Below are 19,812 nucleotides of genomic sequence, written 5' to 3'. Positions count from 1 at the left end.
CCGCAGAATCCTGCACAGCCCCAATCAGAACACCTGCTCAACAACGGAATATTACTCAGCCATAAAAGAGAATAAAATCATGGCATTTGCAGTTGGAGAAGAAATGCTAAGTGAAGTCAGCCAATCCCAAAAGAAAACAAATGGCGAATGTTTTCTCTGATATAAGGAGGCTGATTCATAGTGGGGTAGGGAGGGGGAGCATGGGAGGAATAGATGAACTCTAGATATGGCAGAGGGGTTGGAGGGGAGAGGAGGGGGCAGGGGATTAGCAAGGATGGTGGAATGTGACAAACATCATTATCCAAAGCACATATATGAAGACATGAATTGGTGTGAACACACTTTATATACAAACAGAGCTATAAAAAATTGTGTTATACACGTGTAATAAGAATTGTGATGCATTCTGTTGTCATGTATTTAAAAAATAAAAGCAATTTTAAAAATTAAATAAAAAAAAGAAAGAACACATGCTCAGTCACCTCTCGCCCATTACAGACAGTGATCTCCAGAATTCTCTCCAATCTTCTGAGCTAATGACCAGGGAAAACCCTACTGAGTGGTCCCACATGGTGTGTTGGGAAGAAAAGCATATGGCGGCAGGAAGGTGTTGGTAAGTTCAAACTCAGTTAACATCATGATGTGAGTGGTAGAAAGACCCTGAAACCGCATGGAAACTGGACTGTGGTATTAGCTGCTGCTTCCTATGTGTTGAGGGCTCTCCCCAATGGGAGGGGGTGCTCGGAGCCACTCAGAATGTTTCCATGTTTTATTCCCTTTACCGCCCACTCAGGGGGTAGCTCACAACAGACCCCTCTTGGCAAACTGACAAAGGGAGAGGAGGTGCAGCTGGGGTGAGCGTAGAGCTCTAACTCTACTGTGCCACTCCCTGTGACCCCTCCTCATCTCGAAGGACTGTCACAGGGTGAAATGACTCAGGGGAAACACCCCGGGCACAGAGCAGGTGCCTCCAAGTCAGATGAAAAGACATTCCCTGACTGGTGCATGCCCTGAGTTGTGTCTCCAGAGGAGCCTTCCCAACTAGCTGCTGGGGACTCCAGGGAAGCCTCCCACGCTGCACCCGGTACAACCAGAACAGCTTCCCCCCCGCCCGCAGCTCTCCTTCCCAGTAAACCCAGGCGGGCTGTCTTCCTGTTTGCTGTGGGACAGCCCTAAAGCTCTGCTTCAGTGGTCCTGCCCCTTTACAGCCCTCTGGTCAAGCATCTTCCTTCGCCTGTTTCTGGAAGAAAACTCCTAATTTCAAGCCTCCATCTGCCCAGGTCCTTGGCGGTTGCTCTTCCTCCTCCACACCTTCTGTTTTTCCACCAGTTCTTTCTGTAGAACATCTGTTTCTTTCTTTCTGAGAACATCTGTTCAGACTCCCTCATTGTTCTCTTGGCTCAGAGCTGCCAAACTCGGCCTTAGCCAGGTCTGCCACAGCTTGACCTTGACCAAAATCTGAAAAGCATTTAAAGGCCAAAAATTCTACTTGGGAAGAAGAGATTGTCCGTCATCTACACCTACACGATTGTGAGCCCCCTTCCTGTTCATAATCGTGACTCACTCATCCCAGCCAGGGCCCTGATTCTCGGCTGTGGCGCCAAACAGGATCCTGCTCTAAATTTTCCTTCCCCAATTTTAAGGGTCTGTCCACCAAACTCTGCTGATCATGTTGTACTCTGTGCAGGCTTACCACGGAAAAGCTTACTACCCCCCAGAGACACAGAAGAGCTTTGTGATCTGCATTCCTGTTTTGGTAACTGGCTGCTGGTTATAAACTACTAGGCGACAGGAAGATAATCAAGAGCTTCCCAAGGAAGGGCTTGGAAAACCAGAGAGGAGTACTCAGGCCACACAATCCCACGCTCTACCTCTGGGCTCTGTGTAACACTTCATTTTGCCTGTATAGACATACAACGCACGCGTGCACACACATGTGACCCATAGCTTCTCAGAGAGACCAGTCTGCACGAGAAAAGCCCCGTTCTCAACAGGCACGAAGTAGACTCTGCATGCTCTGCACAGCACCCAAGGGACCTCAAGTCCCGTATCCCATCTGGGGGTGTTCACCTCCTCAGGCCGGCTCAGCACGTGCCCCTCAGGGCCTGTGATGCCCAGATCCAGGATCCTCTGCTGTTCCTGAAAAGTGTAAAGAAAGCCAGGTGGTCAGGAAGCTGGCCTTCAGGTCTGACCAGCAGAGACCTGGGACCAGGGTTACCCGAGCAAGATGTGAAATTGGCTCTGCTGATCACTCTGCCCTCGTCCCAAGACCTTATAAAGAAAAAGGTTCACTGCCCTATACCCTGGCCTGTCTGACCAGCCTCTTCAAACCTCTCAGCCTTCCCCTGGGAGGCTGAGAGCAATATGCTCCTGGTCCTCAGCCTCAGCCACAGTGTAAGATGCCCAGGCGTGACCAGGGAGCTTCCGAACCCCACCCAAGGCAGCTGCACTATGGTTCCAAGGGAAACAGCCTCCTTGAAAGAGGGACTGGCTAGCGGGATGCTCATGCCTACAGGGAGACTGCAGCGGAGTCCAGCCCAGGAACACCAGGCCCTCTGATCTCCCTCCGTGGTGTTCAGCTACCCAAGTCACCCTCCAGGAGATGCAGAAATGATGCAAAAAAAAGCCCCCTACCTCTGCAATGATGTCACCGTTTTCCGCGTGGACTTGGGCTATGGCACCAATATCCCGGATCACACTCAGTACTTCATAAATCTGAGAGAGAGGAAGGTGGGATCAGTCAAGGACTCCGCAATTTACAAAGCAGCACAAACCAAAAGGACACGGATGAGAGTGAGAAGCCCAGGGCTAAAGCACTGGGCTCACATTCTCCCCAAAGGCTGAATAACATTCGTAAATGACTCCACCAGCCAAGCCCCACAAAGCTAAGGGATGTACGTATACTGGAGAATGCTTTCCCAGGGGGCAGCAGTGGCCACATGCCCACAAGCCCATTCAGAAGAGCTGACGCTTACCTGGGAATCCGTTAGCTGGAAGCGATCTTTGAAAGCCATGTACACGAGGAAGGAGTTGACCCCTGGTGACAGACAAAATAGAGAGGGAGACGTGACTTTTAATTCACAAACCCAAACCAAATAATCAGAAAGGGAATGAGAAAGTGATGCTACCACACGTGTGTGTGTGTGTGTGTGTGTGTGTGTGTGTGTGTGGGAGAGAGAGAGAGAGAGAGAGAGAGAGAGAGGAGAAAGGAAAAGAGACAGAGATGGAGATACAGAGAGAATGATAAAGCATAAAGCAAACAGGGTAAAACATAAACAACCAATGAATTCTGGGGACAGGGTTCATGAGAATTCCTTTGAGTAGTCTTACAGTTGTTCAGGAGCTTTAAAATGATATCAAAATGAAAAGCTGAAGTGGTATACACCCATGTTCATAGCAGCCCAAGTGGCCATCGATGGATGATGAGATAAAATCTGGCCTATACATGCAGCAGAATTTCACTGAGCCTTAAAAAGGACATTCTGACACCTTCAATAAGACAAATACCACGTGATCCACTCCTGTGAGGGGCCTGGAGAGACAGGAAGTGGAACGGGGCTGGCTGCCTGGGGCTGCAGACAAGGGCACGTGGAGATGCATTGTCTAATGTGCAGAGTTTCAGTGTAGCAGGAGGAAGGGTTCTGGAGATGGATGTGCTTAATGCCACTCTCCTGGACAGATGGTTAGAAGGGTGAGTTCTGGGTTGTGTGTATTTTACCACAGTTCCTATTTTTTTTTTTAAGCTGCCCCCAACACAAGTCTGTCGTGCCTTTAACAAGAAAATGAATTAGAAGTTTCTGTCTGTGAAGATCAGTACCAAATGTCTTCTCTTTGGCAAGCAGACTGTACTCCTTGCCGATTTTTAAGAAACTCTTTTTTAAATAAAAAAAGTTCATTGGCTCAACAAGCAGACATCCCAGGCCCATCCTTTCGTCTCGGAGTTCTTGCTTCCCTGCCTCCCGAGGCACCAGACCAAACATCCCTGCCCAACATCCATCACAATGTTAAACAATCGTCCTGACAACCTCCTCTCCTAGGAGCTTAATTCAAGCCACCTGGGGTGCTGGGCGCTGCCTGAGTTAAATGCTCCTGGACATCCTGGCCCTTCTCTCCTTGCTAGGCAACAGTTGTCATGGTAACTCTCAGGCCTGGTTTAAAGTAGATTCACTCTAAATATTGAAAGTTAAATCCATTGGAGTCTGGTTATGCTCAAATGTGAAGAAGGTCAAAGGTTACCCACTTTCTTGTTTGTGGAATCTTCAGGCTGGAAAGAAACATCACAGTGCAGTATGCTCATGTGGGAGATTTTTTTTTTTTTTTTAAAGGGAGAACCATAAACTTTAAGCAATTTGCCCAAGGTCACACAGCTAGCCTGTGGAAGGGCAAAGAAATAAGGCTGAGGTTCTAGCTCTCCATCCTGAAGATTCTGCACCACATCTGTGGCTGCCCCCACCCCCACCCCATCCACATCCACACCCATGCCCAGGTTTCCCTCCTGCTGTGGATCACAGCACACAGCACGCCTGAGCCTGGAAGTCCCCTACATGCATGATGCTTTCCTGAAGGTCAAGACCCAGTGAGGTCAACAAGTGGCCCCAGAAACCCAGTCCACAGCCAAGTTCAAGAAGACCCGGAAACACCAGGTGGTTTGACTTCCCCACCAAACCCCTGAGCCCCCAGGCTCCTGTGAACCGGAGTCCTGGAGACACCTGAAGGTGGATTCCTCCCGCCTCCCAGTGAATCTCTCCCCCTGGAAATTGTGAAACAGAAAAGACCACTTAGGTGTGAGGTGTCCCCTTACTCTCACATTGACCCTGGACTCCAAGGCTGCACAACACTCACGGCTCAGGTACACCCTGACTGCCCAGCAGCCTCACGGGGCTCATACAATGCTCACCACATCCCCAACTCCCAGCCTGGCTAGAGAGCAAGGGTCCTTGAGACCAGCAAGCTATAGGCAGCTGTCATCCAAAAACAGGCCTGTAGCAGGGCTCACATTCTCTACCAACCATGACGCAGGGCGTTAGGCCCTCCAGTGAGCACAGGCTGCTGCCCAAAGCCCGCTCTCCTTGCTCAGGGCCAGGCACCAGCAAAAAGCACAACTGGGATCCAGAGGCAGTACCCAGAGCATTTCCCCAGGGCCCTGCCAACGCCTGGATGGAAACGCAGCCATCAGCAGCGGGTGTCAGGGCAGCACCACCTACCGTGGTCCTTCACCAGCGCCTCCATCTCCTCCTGGATGCCCTTATGCCACTCGGTGATGTCCACGTGCAGAGAGTAGTCACAGCAGGACTTGCTGTCGGCCCATTCCCTCCACTGGTCGAAGGCGGCCAGCAGGCTCGTCCCAGGCTCGGGAACAACGTGGTCAACTAGGAGAGAAGAGACACGCGTCGTCATCTTCAAGAAACTCACAGGCCACGGCTGGCAGGTGTTTTCCCACTTGACCCCTGAACAGGGTTTCTTGGGTTCGTCAGCCCCTAAGAATGCTCTGAAGCCAGCTGAGGAGGGGACGAAGGAGAAACCTGTCCTTGGATGCTCCGGGGAAACCACACGTGAACTGCCCAGATCTGATTTCCCAGCTCCAAGTCCCTAACCCGGGGGCACGTTTTGTGGACAATGTGTCCTTATGAACAATGGCAGTGTCAAATGACCGGCCAGAGGAGCCAGAACTTCTTTGTGCTGATAGCTGCCAGGAGACGCCCCCACCAGACAGCTAGGCACTGGGGGGACTGGAGCACAGCCACACACACCGGACCTTTCCAGAGTGCCCAGGCTCAGCCACTCTCCCGTGGCCACTCATGTTTCTGCAGCATAATACCAGTCTGTAATTTAAGGGAGATCTTTCATCTTAAGAGTTCAAAGCATTCTAAAACGGTGGCTGCTGTGATATTATTATGGAGGTAGGCTGACCCGGAGGACAAAGGACCATGGGCTCAGGCTACCTGGAGTCTGTTTCCTGGCTCCCCTTCAAGGTACCCTTGGGTAAACTACTTAATCTCCATGGTCCTAAATGTCTTGCTGGTTTAAAATGGGGGACAATATTACCCAGCACAGACATTTATCATGGGGATTAAATGAGAAGCGTAGCTATCACCCTTATTGAGCTCCCTGATGTAAACCCTCCAACAGTGTCCCCTTGCACTTCATTTGAAGGTTGGAATCCCAGGCAACCTCCACACATGATCCTAGATCAGCCCCACCTTGCATTCTGCTCTCCAGCGCCAAAGGCTGTTTTGGGGGTGCTGCACCCCCAGCCTGTCCTCCCACCACAGGGCGCTTGCAGGTGCCATTCTCTCTCCTAGGCCTCGGGGAGCTCTCACCCAGCCACTGTGATGACAGGCTTCCTAGACTACTGTCACCCATCTTTATAGGAAGCACTTCAGAAATACAAAGCAAAAGGATTTGTCCAAGGTTGAATCAAACTTGGGCAACAAGAAAGATGAAGCCCAGGATTCCAGATGCCTAAAGCAATGAGGCATTCTTCCTAAATAAAATATTAGATGTTCTGCACCCAGGTAAGCAGTTCTGAGCTAAGAAAATGCCAGCCTTGGCAACACGGTGAGCTCAGGTTTCTGAAATGAATCAAACCTTGCAGATGCTGCTAAACTGGGATCCCCTGAGCTTGGCTTTATATATGTCAGGGATATGGCCGTCGGACAGACTGACTACCCTGATCAGAACAGTATAAACTGTATGTATGCACTAAATGTCCCACTGCACCATATAAAAATGCATGCAGTTACTATGTGTCAATTAAAATTTTTTAAAATATGGCCCACTGTGGTAAATTTCTTTGGATAGAATCCACTTTTTCACAAATATTTGCAAGTATTAGTATAAAATATAAGCATATGTCTATGTAATCGATCAGACCTGATATCTGTAATACACTAACATTATCTAAAAAAGTAAAATCGATGCACATTGTAAATGCAATTCTCTCCCTTGGTAAAATGTTACCAGAAATTATGACAAAACAATTCTAATTTTTCTTCTTAAATTGTGCCCCTGACTCCATCCTCACAAAAAAAAAAAAAAAAAACAGAAAAACCTCAGCAACAATCAGTTTGGACAGTCTCCAGGGTCACTCCCCTGCTTCACCTCTCGCCCTCCTCCAAACCTCCCTCCTAAGCAGCCAAGTGAGTTTTCTAAAACCTTTACTCAGCTGCTGCCAGTCACCTGCTTCAATCCTTCAGGGGCCATCCTCCATCTGCAGAGTCAAATTCAGACTCCTTCCCCAGGTCCAGTGGGTCTGGGCCCAGCTAATATCCCCAATGCACTCTGTCCCCTACCTGCTCACGGCCATGGCCACCCTGACAGCTTGTCACTTCTTTGGGCCACCCAGCACCTGCCCATCCCAGATGCCCCTTCTCTGGAAATCCACTGTCCTTGTTCCTCATCCTTCTCATCGGGTCTGTCACCATCCCACGGGGACACCACGATTTGAAATAGTTTCCATACAAGCATCACTAATAATTTGCTGTCTGACCACGCCCCCACTAGGACATAAATTCCTCAGAGCAGGGACGGAGAGTCGGGACACAGGAAGAGCTCAATAAATGATCTAAGTAAATAAAAGAATGTTGCCTCTCAGCTCTCACGTTCCGCCACACAGGATCAGGTGAAGCAGCCAGAGTTAGAGTCACCCCTTGGTATTAGGAGGCAAAGTCTTGCCCATGCCAAAATCCACAGACCTCAGGTCCCTTATGTAAAATGGCATAGCATTTGCATATGAACCATTCAAATCCTTGAGTGTCCCCTTCCTTCCTTCCTTCCTTCCTTCCTTCCTTCCTTTTTCTTTATTGTGCTTGGGATCAAATCCAGGGCCCCCAAGCAGGCCCCCTACCACTAGCTAAATCCCACATACTTTATATCATCTCTAGATTATTCATAATACCTAGAGGGATGCCTGCATGCCTCCGTTGGAGCGGATTCAGTGGATTCAGCATTACTAAATGCTTTGAAGCACATTTCAGTTTTGCTTTTTGGAACTTTCTGGAATGTTTTTTCCAAACATTTTCGACCTGTAGTTGGTTGAACCCACAGTGGGTTGATTCACAGATGCAGTGTGTGTGGATATGAAGAGACATCTGTACTGTCCTAGAGCCCGACAGCTTTTCCTGCTCATGCCCCAGAGCTGCTGTGAAGCCCAGAGGGCCCCTGCACAGCCATGCTGCCTGCCAATCAGAGGGCCGTCTTCCACTGGTGGCAGGGGATGAGGGAGAAACTTGTTTTCTTGGGATAGATGGAGAGATGTCCAGGGCTTGCCAAGCTCGTGTAAGGCCTGGGTTCAATCCTCAGTACTGAACAAAGAAAGAGGAAAGATTGCTTGAAAAAGAAAAAAAAGGTTTTAGGGCTCGGGATGTGGCTCAGTGGTAGAGCCCTTGCTAGTATATATGAGGCCCTGGGTTCATTTCCCAGTGCTGCAGAAAAATAAATAAATAAAAGTGATTTTTCTGATGATACAATCTTAAGTAGAAAATCTCAAATTTTAGGCAAAGTTAATATCACATCTAATCCAATCACCACCACCACCACCCTGCCAAAAACCAGCCTACTCGAGTTTGGTATATTTCCTCTATACCTTTTCTCTACAGATTATATTTTTATTCTATTTTTTTATTTATAGTTCGTCTCTTTTCAAAAATTTTTAAAATGAAAGATAATTATAAGAAGACTTGATTAAAGCAGAAATAGGAATAAAAGATGATATAGGAGGAAAAAAATAATGGTGGACATAAAATGAAACCAAGAACGAGGCCTGTCTGTATGGCGCGCGCGTGCGTGTGTGTACTAAACACTTGTGTTTGTAGGTAGATGTATTTGCATGTGTGTACAGATAAATAACATTTGTCCTACACATGGCTGGATTTAAGGTCAGGCCTTCTAGCCAAAGTAAACAAGGAAGCCTGATATGTTCAGCAGATCTGTTTCCTTTGGGATTAAAAGAACCCACCCCTCTCGGGAGAAGGGCAAACACTGCCAAGGCCAAGATCCACAAGCTCACAGCTAGAGAATGATCCTTTCTGCTCTATTGCTCTCCGATGACTTTTAAAAATACTTTAATGTTAGTACTGTTAGATAAAGCATTTGATAATATTTTTAATTTGCACATACATTACAGAGAAATAAGACAGTTCTGACCCTGGGTTATTTTTCTTTTGTTCCCTTTGTCACTGTTGGTATTAAATGAGCAGCAGCTTCTTTTTCAGTTGTCCATGGACCTTTATTTTTTATATTTATGTGGTGCTGAGCACAGTAGCCTCACACATGCCAGGCAAGTGCTCCACCACTGAGCCACCACCCCAGCCTTTAGAGCAGCTTCTTGATACCACAAACCTGGTGGTAAATGTTCCAATTCATTCCTCTTTCTTTCTTTCTCTCTGTTTTTTTCCCTTTTTTTGGAACCCAGGGCAATTCTAGGCAAGCCTCTACCAGTGAGCTGCACCCCCAGGTCTTGAATTTTTAGGAGAAAAAATATTATCTTTCAAAAGCTCAGTTCCTCCATCAGCTTCGCTTCCCTCCCTTAACCTGGGAACTCTGGGAAGCCCTGTGAGCATTCCCACTCCACGCCCTAGAGCAAGCACTCTCCCCCTCCCTAGCCCACACAGTGGGAGGTGTCTGCAGAGGACACCCTCAGACCAGTGACAGCCCACAACCCCAGGTGCCCCAGGGGTGGCAGATCACTTGTGTCACGGTCCTCATGCCCCGTGGAGCTCACAAGAACAACCTTGAGAGCTTATTAAAACCCAGTGTGGGCCTCACCCAGAGCTCTGAGGCTAGGTGCAGGCTGGGACCTGGTGATCTGCATTTCTAGTGAGCACCCAGATCTGCTGAGGACCACTCTGACAACAGCCAATTAGAGCACAGTTTCCCATTTGTTTCCGGCCCTCTCCCTGCATTCACCAGCAGGACCTGTGGGCTCCTCAACAGTATCATGAGAACAAGCATCGGGCTCCCTGGCTGCAGTCCACAGCTGCCCTCCACGCTGGGCATGCAGAACTGGCTTGGGAGCCAGTGCCTAGCGCTGGGGACCCTTGAAAACTCAGCTCCAGAAGAAGCCGAGTACTTCAGGGAAATACTCGGGCTTCCTCCAAGACCTAGCGAGGCTGAGAAGCCCCTGAGGAGCTGCATGGGTTTTCCCACAGTCCTCTTCCCAACCGAGCTCTCCTGGGAAGAGCTCCTCTAAGGGAACAGGACAGAAGGTCATGCTCACTTCCGGAGGCAGCGGAGTCCCTGTTCGGATGCAAGCTGGAAAGACTTGCCCGGAACTCACAGGCCTTTCCTCTGGGGACCTTCCTATGCCATCCGCCCTTGCAAGAGGGAGCACTCAGCCACCAGCCAGACACCAGCCAGCCACCAGCAGTGACAAGAGGTGGACCTTGGGGTCCAAACACCCCCATCCTGCCACAGTCCTCCTTGTTGTGCTCACACTCTGGGACTTGCCATTTTGTCACTAGAAAACACAGGCATGAAGCCACCTACCATGAACTACAAAAAGTCTACATAGGACCTGCAAACACACACACACACACACACATGGGCTTCCATTCCCTCAGGCTGTGCTGGGGAACACTATTGGGGATTCTGGGGGGAGTCTGGGAACCTGCTTGGTGGGGAAGCCAAGAACGGGCCAGGGACAGTGGCCTGAACTTGGAAGCTACAAGCAGAATCTGGAAGTACTTCCATCCAAACACCACCAGCTATTTCCAGAGGGCTATTACAAGATGCCGATCCTTAATCCAGGAATCCAAACCCCAAAATGCTCTAAAATCTGATACCACAAGTAGAAAATCCCACCTCTGACCTCATGTGACAGGTCCCAGTCAAAACGCAGGTACTCTAAAATATTGCATAAAATTACCTTCAGGCTGTGTACATAAGGTATACAAGAAACACAAATGAATTTCACATTTCGACTCAGGATGGCTCATTATACAATTGCTCTAAAACTTGAAACACTCTGAAATTTGAGATGTGTCTGGTCCCAAACATTTCAGATGAGGGCTATTCAAACCATGTTACTTACATTAAGATTGTCAAAGGACCCTACATTTTTTAATAGCTTAATAGAGATATAATTCGCATAATACATTTTATCTATTTAAAGATACAACTCAGTGATTTTTAGTATATTCACAGATCTGTACAACTATCACCACAATCTATTTTTAGAGCAACTAAAAGAAACCCGTACCGTTAGCAGTCCCTCCCCATCCCTCCTGCCTCTGTTAGTCCCAGCCCTAAGCCACCACTATCTACCGTCTCTATGGATTTGCTTGTCCTAGGCGAAGCTCGCTCGCAGACACAATCACACACACAATGCGTGGGCTTGTGGTCTTGCTGCTGGTGCTTAGTGGGCACAGTGCTTGCAAAGCTCGTCCCTGCTGCAGCCTGAATCAGTACTCTGTTCTTCTTATGACTTCAGATAAGCACAGTGCGAAGACATAGAAAAATAGAATGCTGCTTGAAAACTCACATCAGACCTGAATGCTTCAAACATTTCACTTATTTATTTATTTTAGATCACTGGAGACTCACATGCAGTTTTTAGAAGTGACACAGAGAGATCCTCATCTGCTCCCCCCCCCCCCCGCCCCCTGTTCCCCTGTCTGCGCTCTTCTTTGGCTTCCTGATGTTTACTCTGAAGGTCCTGAGCAGGGGTTCTGGAGGTGCTGCCCCAGCTCGCTTGCATGAGGCTGCTTATCTCTCTCTCCTCTGTCTTTTCCTCTCCTGGTCCTCCTTCCTCTCTCCTGACCTGCCTCCTCCCTCCACAGTCTTCCTCACAGCCAGTCTTGGCCCCACACTTGCAGGCCAATGGATCCGAGGGACGGGCCCCACTTCAGTATAAGACAAGTAAGTGCCCGTGATAAGCACCTCAAAGAGAGGAGCCCGCTGGCAACAGCACCCGTCAGAGTGGGCACCTGCTGCAAGAGGGAGCTGCCCATCTTAAAGCTGGATGTGGGCACCTGGAGCCACCCACCCCTGCACTCCACTCCCTCTGCTGGCTACAGTTCCTGGGCCTGGGCCTGCTGGAGCAAGGTGGCCTGTTCCTTTCGGGCTGCTGGAAGATGGCTCAGGAAGAACCAGAACCAGAACCAGAGCTGGAGAGTGAATCTGGGAGCAGGACAGAGAGAAGGCCTGGATTCCCAACTCAAAGATTTCTTACTCTAAAGATGACCTTGAAAAGCCACCTCTGTCTCTTCGTCCCATTTTCACAGATGAACACAGACACAACGAGGATCCCCACTTTAGGAACCAGATGCCCCTCTCCTCGAGGCACGGGACAATGGCATGGAAAATGGAACCCTCTCATGAGTTCAGCCTGTGGCTTGGGAACGTCACCAGAATCCCAGCAGCCCACACTGGTGCAGCTTCCCAGCCCTCTGCAGACGGCTCTCCCACGCCTGCCCTTGCTGGTGCCCACGCTAGGCAGGTGGCAGGTTCAGGATCCCAGGGTCCCATATGAGGAGTGGAGCCTGCAGGGCTTGCCTCTGCGGTATGGAGGGCCCTCAGCAGCCTGAGGCCCTAGGTGGCCCTGGTCTCCAGCCCTGGCTGACAGTCACCCTCACGGCTTGTCCCGGTGAGTGGTCAGCCCAACTTTGCATTCCTGAGCCCTTTTCCGTCACCCAGAACACATGCAGCTCCCTCAGGCCAGCGGATGGCAGAGGAATACGCAGTGTGAGGCATGGAAGTCACTTCCGGGCATGAGGCGAAGAGCCCTTCAACATGCTGGCACCTCATAAAACCCTTCTCTCCAGGCCCCGTGGCATGTGGGCTCCTGGCATCCCAGATCAAAGGCCAGGCTAATGAGATCTGCGTGTCGTGACGAAGGGTCATTTACAATGTGTAAATCCTAAAGAGTGATGAACCAAACGATGAGCAGAAACTCTCTGACTCACCAAAAGCAGATGCAGGGGAATAAGAGACCCATCTGCAGGCAGCGTGGGTCAAGGGCCCAGGAACAGGCCCCCAGAGGCAGCCGTGGGCATGTCCTGGGCCTGGGGAGAGGACCCAGTGACCAGCCCACTCCCCCACCCTACTTTACACTTGACCTTGAGACTTGGGGGATTGCTGTCCCTCACTCAGAAAGGCCGTGCACAGTCTTGAGTGCCCTCTGCAAGGAAAGTTTCATCAAGCCAGGAGTCGTGTGGGGAGCAACAGTCAGAGAGCACAAATATCACTGCTTGTACATAATGACACTTCTATCTGACCCTGAATCTCACTGACAGCAGCAAATCTAGCAGACTCCACCTGCAGACACAGTGGTTGGAACCAGAACAATTCTGAAGGTCTCTGAATCCACCTCTCACTTTTCTGATGAAGACTCTGAGACCCTGAGATGTTTCAAAAGTTGCTCAAAGATGGGTGATCAGAGGTAACAATACCAGAATTAAATCCAGGACTGAATCTCAAATCTGCACCATTTCCTCTGCTCTTTATTCCACAGGAGAAACATTACCTATGACCTCACCACCCTAATAAGACCTACTATTCTTTTTCCACATTATCTTCCAGGTCTGTCTTGTACATGTATTTTATGTGGTATGACCACGGGGCATGCTCCCTTTTAATTGTGTGGGGTTTTTCTTTTTCTTATTTTAATTGCATGTGGTCTTAGAGTCATCATAATCTAATTTTTAGTGTGAGCTGCTCTTGGGGAATCTGCTATCATGTTCTCTACCATTTCCCTATTGCAGAACCCTTCCACTCTTCCTCTGTTATGAATACATTCACACTAATGCTGTTTTGCATGGCTTTCTCTGGAGAGCCTTAGAGTGGGCGTTACTGGACGGACTGCAGTTCCTAATCCAGACAGCCACACTGTGATCCAAAAGTGTTGCCACTTCACTCTGCCACCAGCAACAGAGTGGGATGTCACCCCAGACAGTGCTAATATCCATTCTATCTGCTTGTTATTTAAGGGGGTAAAACACAAAACTCTTTCCACTCTACCAGGCTATCTCTGTTTCAGATGAACAGACCCTTTCCAAGACCAGCTGCAGAAAGTGATTGACAACTCAACAGAGCACAACCCAAGGGCCACATCTGCCATGTTAGTGCTAGTCCCTGGCCCTTCTCCCAGGTGCTTCTCAGGTATGTCAACCTGAGCCCTGAGACAACTCCTTCGCCAAGGCTAAGGCCTCTGAGATCTAAGCATTTCTGAGTTCAAGGTTCTGAGTTCCTTGACCCGGGGACAGAGAGAAGCTGTGCTTTGTCTCCCCTCCATGTTTATGTTCACAGACTGGCACAGGCCTGATAGGAAATGCCATCTCCAAAACAGGATGACGAAGTGTGGCCTGTGGAGAAGGCAGGAGAGCCAAATCCATTCAAGGGCAAAGCCTCCAGCCCCAGGTCCATGCAGAACGTCTCCAAGAGATGTTGAAATCCTCAGCTAAGCGTGGGGCGCGGATTCTGCTTCCTGTAATTAGACAGGCATTCTAAATCTGAGTCGGAACAAAAGCCACATTGACAGTATCTCCCTGTCCCTTCACCGGTGGGGGAAGCACCAACCCAGCCTCCTACTTTTCGATCCTGGAATTCCTCTAGCGTCTGAAGTCCCGAGAAGCCACTTGACAGGCCCTCAGGCTGGCCAGCTCTCCAATGCCTGGCACGGACAACAGGGCCCCCACTGCACCATCTATAAAGCTAGGCTGGAGTATTGCTGCACTTATGAAAGAAATGTCCCCGCCGCTGTAGCCACCCACACTGAACTTGCTGGGACAGAGGTGAGACAACCATCCACGGGGAATCTTCAGTCTACCAGAGGCTCAGGGCTTTGGCTCCAGAGTCACCTGCCTGGGCTTGAATTCCGGGACTGCTGCTAACTAGTTCTGGGACCCAGGGCAAATTAATTAACCCTTCAGTGCCTCAGTTTCCCCATCTGAAAAAGAACAGCAACAGTGCCTACTTCCTAGTAGAAGGGTTCAAAGCGCGAACTCTGAAGTCTGAATTTGCACCCTGACCCTGCCAAGGATTAACTGTAACTTTGGGATCCTTTACCCTCTCTGAGCCTCGGTGTTCTCATCTGTAAAATGGACATCATGATAGTACCACTCACAGGGCTGCTGTAAGTAGTGTGTATAAAGGGCTTACAATAGCGGGTCCTGCATAAATCTGGGTCAGATAAACCCAGAGTAACAGGACCACCCGAGGATAAAGTGACCTGATGCAATTCCCAGCCCCACACTGTGATCCGCAAATATCCGAGCACCTCCAATGCAGCTTATGGGGAGACCAGCCGCACCCCTCGGCAGCAGGGGAGGGGCTCATGGGGCAGACTCAGGCACAGAGCGCCAGCCTGGAAGAACAGGATGCAGGAAGGGTCTGATAAAGGCGCAACTGAGAGAAGGAAGCAGGAGCCCGCGGTGCCACAGGAAGACCTGGAGCTGGTGCCATTCACCAGAGGGCAGTCTCCTGATGACACTAAGACTCCGGGGACAAACAGATCTGTCCTGTTTATACAGCAAGCAGGTACTGATGGTAAGTCAGAGACTCTCTGTCAACAGATGTAAATGCAGGCGTTCACCTCACAGGCACCCCAAACCTGGGACCCCAAGATGTGAACAATCTCCCATCACATAGGACATGCTAGGAACAAATTCACTTTCCATTTTATTAGAAATCAAATGCAAATAAAACTGGCAGTAGTAACAGATAAGCCAAGCTGTCCTCATTAACAGAATTCATGTCATTCCAATCAAAAGCAAAGAAACCTAATCCTGCGAGTGGGTCCCAGGGGTCCCAGGGAACATCAGCTCCATCTCCACCAGGCTTTGAAGATGATGAAATGACTCCAACTTTCAAAACCCCAGAAATACAGGGAGCCCAGGCTGGATGGATGCCCAGTTCTGCCCTCCCCACAAGTATGTATGCATGTGTGTTCACATGGGCATGTGTGTGTGCGTGTGCGTGTGTGTGTGTGTGTGTGTGTGAGCGTGACAGGGAGGGGAGGGTGGAGACGAGTTCCCTCCCTACTTCCTGGGTCCTGGGACGTTGCAAGGAAACACGGGAGACTTCCCAGTTCTCTCCACAGTCTGCCAGAAATAAATTCCAGACTATGAACAAATTACAGCAAGACGAGAGATATAATGAGCAACAGAAAGCCTGGGGGCTGTGGCGACAACCCAGCGGTGCTCCACGTGGGGACGAGGTCCGCCCCTCCTGCCAGTCCTGAGGAACTCCACCTCCAAGGAGGGGTGGCCGTTGGCTGTGTCGGCCAGATGAGGTGGCTGGAGAAATATGTGGGTAACGACACTTCCTCTGTTTGTCTCTGCTTTGGTTGCCACGGGCTACAGGACCACAGATTCGGTGCTGGCTTGCCAAAAATAAGAGATTACAGGGCTGTGCAGAACATCAGGAAAAAGAAGTCACACCACAAGGCCTCCACGTGCAGAGGATGGTTTTGACTCAGTTTTCTTTCCTGTTGTTCCTTTCTTAAGAAGGCACTAGGACTATAAACTTGAGACTTGCCGCTTTCCAAAGGCCAATGACAGTGACCGGAAAGAACACTGAGCAGATCAGCGAAAGGGTCCTGTTGACATTTTTAGAGGCCTATCTGCAAACAACCAGTGTGATTCAGATTACCATGAGCCTTCTGCAAAATGACGGATTGAGATACATGATGCGATGCTCACACCTCTATTTGAGGACATCATTTCTGGACAGATGATACATTCTTGTAATAAAATCAGGAGCACCTCGTTCAAATAATAACCAGGGGGTACCCAGGACTCTAATCAGCATGTGAGCACCCAAACCCTTGGACAAAAGCTGCCGCCGGGACAGTCTGGCTACACACAGTGAAGAACAGGTCAGCCATTGGACCACAGCTAAACTCAGGAACAAAGGCAGGCGGAGTCTGGACAATCCCTCCTGCGTCCCCTCCAAATGAAGTCCAGCAGGGAAGGAAGCCTCGGTGATGTCATGTGTTGACCGGGCCCAATCTAGAGCCAACATAATTTGATGGGTGTTTTCCTCCTAGGAACCTGGACTGAATTCAAAAACACAGCAAAAAAACATAGCGTGCCATCCCTCGAGCCTGAACCTCAGCCACTGTACCATGGTGTCAGCCCTTCTCAGGCCAGAGCTCATGGTTCAATGGGTCTTTTTTGTCCCCGGTTGATTAGCAAGACTCTGAGTAAAAGCCAATGTATCTGGACAGGAGGTTCAAGCCTGGTGAGGGACCTGTTGTTCAGGGAGCCTGTAATTACTCTTTAAAACTGTGTGGACGGTTTGAGAGTCCAGGTGACACCCGGCAGCCCAGAACCACGCCCGCCACATGTAAATGCGAACCCCCGCTCACAGTATGTTCTCTTCCTTCCCAGGAAGGCCAGAGATAAGAGATAATAACCCAGATGCAAAGCACAGCTCCAAAGGAACTATTCTTTAGAGAAAAATTCCTTGAAGTGAAAATGATTTCAATGCCAAAACCCGGGAACACCAGAAAGACTGAGAAAAACAAAACAAAATCTTCCACTATCCCTCCAATCACACAAATATTAATAGATCATTAATGTGCTCACATGTCTATATAACCTTTTTTCATACCAACATAAACACACATGTATATTTTTTACAAAGTAGTATTATAATAAAGGGAAGTATGTAAATTACACTTCAAGAAAACTCTTTACAGGGGAGGGTTGAAGGCATGACTCAGAGGTACTGCATGTGCTTAGCATGCACAAGTCCCAGGTTCAATCTCCAAAAAAAACCCCTAGTATCCAACTAGACATACTGATCATAGTCTGTGTCTTGTCCCACCAACGTAGTATGAACATGTTCACATTAATAAATATTTTCCACAATGGTTTTTAATGACTATGTACTACTTCTTCCCAGAGAAAGCCATACATAATTTACCTAACAATCGCTTATTCCAGTTTATTTTGAATGACTGGCTCTCTTGAGAACTCAGGGGTCCCAGAAAAACTGTGAATTCCTTCTGAGGGTACCCCTCGCCCCTCGTGGCCTATGGACTTCCTTTCAGGCTCCTTCTCTTAAAGGTCCCTACCATTCCCAACACTGTCACCCAGAGGAGCAAGCTTCCGACACATGAACCATTGGGGGACAAAGGACATCCAAAACATAGCAACTCCCCCTGGCAAAGCCAAGACTTGGCAGGAAGGGGTCAGGGTGGACATGGTTCATGTCAGACTCCTCCTTAGTTCTGCCGTGGAGGAGTGTGCAGAGTATGGCAGCCGCAGAGCCCCAGGGGCACCTGGTGCTGACCTCCCAGCTCTGTGCTCCGTCTGCCCATCTAGGATGAGGGAGGCAGGGCTCCCAGGAAGCTCTTAACCTCCTCTTCTCCAATTGAGTCCATTACCCCTCCTTCAGGAGCCTTCCGAGAGCATCCCGATGGAAACCAGCCACTGGACCTCAGACCTGGCAGAGTACTGGGTGGTTTTCACCTCCTCACCGGCACAACTGCCCAGGACCCAATGACACCTTGCTACCCAAATCTGACCAGCTGACTCCTCTCCCATTCTTTACAAAATTGCCCAAAGGACTTCCATTTGGCCAAAATAGGAGTCCCCAAACTGCTCTTGGAGAGAGGTGACTGTAGACTCTCAGAGTTGGAATCTTCCTGCTGCCGCACAATGGACAAAGGTCATCCAGGCCCTGCCCTGAGCAAAGACTTGAGAGATGAGCTTCAGTGAGGAGCCTTATGGGCACAGAGGAGGACAGAGAGGACAGCAAGGATGGAGGCAGAGAAAGATAGAGACAAACCTGCACATAGAGAGACCAGCTCTGGGACGCAGCCCCACCTCAGAGCTGAGCCCTGCCTGTGCCAGAGGCCACCCAGAACCCTGATTCACCGGGAAGGGCTTCAACTTCCGGGGCTGGTTCCCTCTTCTACGAAGAACCATGCACCCCTGGATCATGAACTGAAACCGATTTCCATGCATGTATGAGTTTGTCAGAATAAAACCCAACTACTATAAATAACCGTTAAGCTGTAATTTAAAAAAATAAATAAATAAGTAACATTTTTCCCAAGGCAAAAAATAATAATAATAATAATAGTTAAAAGTAGCTGGGTGCTGGACATGGTGGCACACACCCTAATCCCAGCTCCTCAAGAGGCTGAGGCAGGAGGATCCAAAGTTCAAGGCCAGCCTGGGCAACAGAGCAAGACCCCGTCTGAAAGAAAAAATAAAAAGGGTAGGGATGTAACTTAGTGGTGAGCACCCCTGGGTTCCATGCCCAGTGCAGGGGATGGGGGCCAGTTTAAAAAGCTTATGTTTTAAAGACCGAGCTTTCCAGAAGAGGATGGAAAGGACCTTTGGGGAAAGGACTTAACAGTGACCATGTGCCAGGCACACACTCAGTGACCTCGTGTATCATACCCACTTTATGCTGCACAGTAACTGAAATCATATTAGAAACCAGAAAACCATGGCTTAGAATGACCATGAGCCCCGGCAATCCCACTCTTGGACACATACCCAAGAGCAGGAAAAGCAGGGACATGGACAGACTTCGGGTGCCCACCTTCACAGTGGCACTTTTCAACATTACCAAACGGTGGAACCCAAGCGCGCATAAACAAACCAGCACACACAGTGCAAGATCATTCCGTATCTAAAAGGAGGGAAGCTCTGACGCATGGTACAACTCGGACAAAGAGCGAGGACATCAGCCTAGCGAAATGTGCTAGACCCAGCAGGACTCGGCTTTGGGATCTCCCTCCTATGACATCCCTAAATTCACAGAAACAAAGTAGCACAGTGGTTGCCAGGCGCTGGGGGCTGGGGAGGAGGGAACAGGGAGCTGTCCAAGGGAGACAGACCTTCAGTTTGGGAAGAC

At 49.4% G+C, this 19,812-nt stretch overlaps 1 protein-coding gene and 1 long non-coding RNA gene across 4 annotated transcripts in view; one reads left to right on the top strand and one right to left on the bottom strand.

Annotated features, from left to right (window-relative positions):
* Window positions 1-19,812, bottom strand: part of Dpysl2 (dihydropyrimidinase like 2) — a 142,895-nt gene that overhangs the window by 20,238 nt on the left and 102,845 nt on the right. For all 3 annotated transcript variants that reach the window (XM_058580422.1, XM_046447784.2, XM_058580423.1), the window contains exons 4-7: window positions 5,205-5,369; window positions 2,976-3,037; window positions 2,635-2,715; window positions 2,071-2,139 (exon numbers count right to left, since the gene is read on the bottom strand). In XM_058580422.1, the coding sequence (XP_058436405.1) occupies window positions 2,071-2,139; window positions 2,635-2,715; window positions 2,976-3,037; window positions 5,205-5,369 (377 nt within the window). The remainder of the gene's footprint in view (window positions 1-2,070; window positions 2,140-2,634; window positions 2,716-2,975; window positions 3,038-5,204; window positions 5,370-19,812) is intronic.
* On the top strand, window positions 370-3,279 carry LOC131424294 (uncharacterized). The gene is made up of 2 exons (XR_009227063.1): window positions 370-613; window positions 1,688-3,279. It is a non-coding gene; the product is annotated as an uncharacterized LOC131424294 (long non-coding RNA).

This window comes from Marmota monax, unplaced genomic scaffold, assembly GCF_021218885.2.
Source record: "Marmota monax isolate L192 unplaced genomic scaffold, Marmota_monax_Labrador192_F-V1.1 WCK01_AAM20220418_F8-fsc00040, whole genome shotgun sequence".
In the NCBI taxonomy this organism is placed as follows: domain Eukaryota; kingdom Metazoa; phylum Chordata; class Mammalia; order Rodentia; family Sciuridae; genus Marmota; species Marmota monax.
The sequence above is the reverse complement of the archived record's forward strand: the minus strand, read 5'-3'. Positions and strand labels throughout refer to the sequence as shown.